This window comes from Odontomachus brunneus, unplaced genomic scaffold, assembly GCF_010583005.1.
Source record: "Odontomachus brunneus isolate Ranch 3 - 2012 unplaced genomic scaffold, Obru_v1 Obru_scaffold_003, whole genome shotgun sequence".
NCBI lineage: Eukaryota > Metazoa > Arthropoda > Insecta > Hymenoptera > Formicidae > Odontomachus > Odontomachus brunneus.
The window spans coordinates 1,643,261-1,645,284 of NW_022639453.1; the positions used below are offsets into that span (position 1 = coordinate 1,643,261).

The 2,024-nt window shown below is 61.6% G+C and overlaps 1 protein-coding gene across 1 annotated transcript in view; it reads right to left on the bottom strand.

The window, feature by feature from the left end:
* Positions 1 to 766: 766 nt before the first annotated feature.
* Positions 767 to 2,024, bottom strand: part of LOC116844506 (protein tramtrack, beta isoform-like) — a 69,678-nt gene continuing 68,420 nt past the window's right edge. Inside the window, exon 5 of the mRNA XM_032816153.1 lies at positions 767 to 1,823. Within this exon, the coding sequence (XP_032672044.1) occupies positions 1,570 to 1,823 (254 nt within the window). The 3' untranslated portion in view covers positions 767 to 1,569. The remainder of the gene's footprint in view (positions 1,824 to 2,024) is intronic.

The window sequence follows — 2,024 nt, forward strand, 5'->3', positions numbered from 1 at the left end:
GGGGGGGGGGGGGGGGGGGGGGGGGGGGGCTGAAGATGGGGGCGGACGCCGTCGGAAAACGCAAGGGAGATCGTAACCGGAAATCGCGGCGCGACGCGTTATTACTCGTAATCGGTGCGCGATGATTACGAAGCGCTTTCGTCGAATTCTCAGCGAGAGACGCGCTCGTCTTCCTGTCGCAACCGCTGATCGTGCTAATAGTTTCCGCTTTCCGGAAGCGTTTCGCAAGCGGCGGTTGACTTTACGAATGATGACTCGACGACGACTCGAATAGAGATCGCGAGATGTTGCGCCGTGAAGAAAAAAAGGGGCCGCGATTCGGCTAAGTCGTTCTTTCTCTCTCTCTCTCTCTCTCTCTCTCTCTCTCTCTCTCTCTCTGTCGCGAAATTTGGGAAATACTTGTCGGAAAACGGAGAGATAAAGCACGTCTCGACGCTCTGCGTTCGCGCTGGCTGCGGACTCCTGGGCGAGCCCCGCCGCGATTTCTCACGCCGTCCGCCCCCTCCCGCCTTCCCCTTCCCTTCTTCCTCGCCCGACGAGAGAGAACCGAACGGGAAGCGCACCTCACACGCCGTCTTCGCGAAAACTATTCGAAGCGTTACCCATCGATCGATTGTCCTCGCAAAATTCTGACTTCGTGCCAGCCATACACCGCCGCCCGGCCGTCAGCGCGTGAGCACGTCGTCGATAGATCTCCTGCCCTATTTATTTCGCCCCCGCCCGCTCGTCCGTCCGTCCGTCCGTCCGCCCGCCCGCCCGCCCGCCCGCCGCGTCGCCCTTTCGTTCGCGCGTTTCACGTTTCACGAGAGAGAGATGTGACGGAAGTTTCGAGGGCGCGGTGATCGATAACCGTCCTTTCTCTCACCCTCGCGCGCCTTTCCGCTCCCTGGCGGCGTGGCGGTGTCCAAAGACGTCGTCATCGGTGGCGGCGGCGGTGGCGACAAACGTGATTATTATAACCGGCAAACAATTATCGCTAATGAGGCCATTGGTCGAACGGATTCGCCCCGCGAATCGATTACACCATCTCGCGCCGGATCACCCCGGTGATCCAGCCGCTGTTGCTGCTGCTGCTGCTGCCGTCGTGAATTCAAGAGGGTGTACGCGCACTCTCTCTCTCTCTCTCTCTCTCTCTCTCTCTCTCTCTCTCTCTAATCTCTCCGACCACACTCACCCCCTGGGAAGAACGATGCTCGGTCTTGGAAGCCGCGAGATCGTTTGTGGATCCTCCGGATGCTAGAATCGTCGTCGGCTGCGCGCGAGTCGGAACCCGCGTCCGCCGACTTCACCGGGATACGCGATTCGGATTCTAGCGTACCGCGAGATTCCGAGAGCGTCTCGCATTTACGAGAGCGAAGCACTCTCCGAAGCCGAAGAGCTCGAGTCCGCGCTCACCTCCACGTTCAGGACGCTTCACCATTCGGGCCTCCGGCACCTCGTCGGCTCGTCGACGAAGAGGGACGGTCAAGGTAAGCCGGAGCCGAAGAAGGGCGCGATCGGGCGCTCATGGAGCAGACGCGGCGGCGGAAGTGGCGGCGGCCGCTTCCTTCGCGGGGCAATCACCGTCCTCTACAAGGACCCCTTCCCGGCGAACAGCATGTCCCTGTGCTTGGTGCGTATGTGCGAGCGCAGAGTGTCGATCCTGCTGTAGGTGGCCGGGCAATAAGGGCACAGCGAGCGCTGCGCGGTGTGTATGTGGAAGTGGTGCCAACGATTGGTCACCTGCTTCCCGCAGGCGCGGCATCTCCACAGCGCCGGGCTGCCAAGCGACACGGCGAACATCTCGTGATAAGAGAGGCCGACCGGCACGCTCGGCATCGTACCTGCAAACCCAACAGCATCTACATGCCCTTCGTGCACACCAGTGCGAGCAGCACGACTCCGTCGTTTCGCGTTTAACCGCGGGGATTCCTCCCGTGACTCCGTGCAGGAGCCGCGGGACCCCGAGATCCGGGGATTCCGCATGTCCGGAATCCACGGAGACCCTCGGGCCTTGGATACTCGGATAACCTTACGGGGGGGGG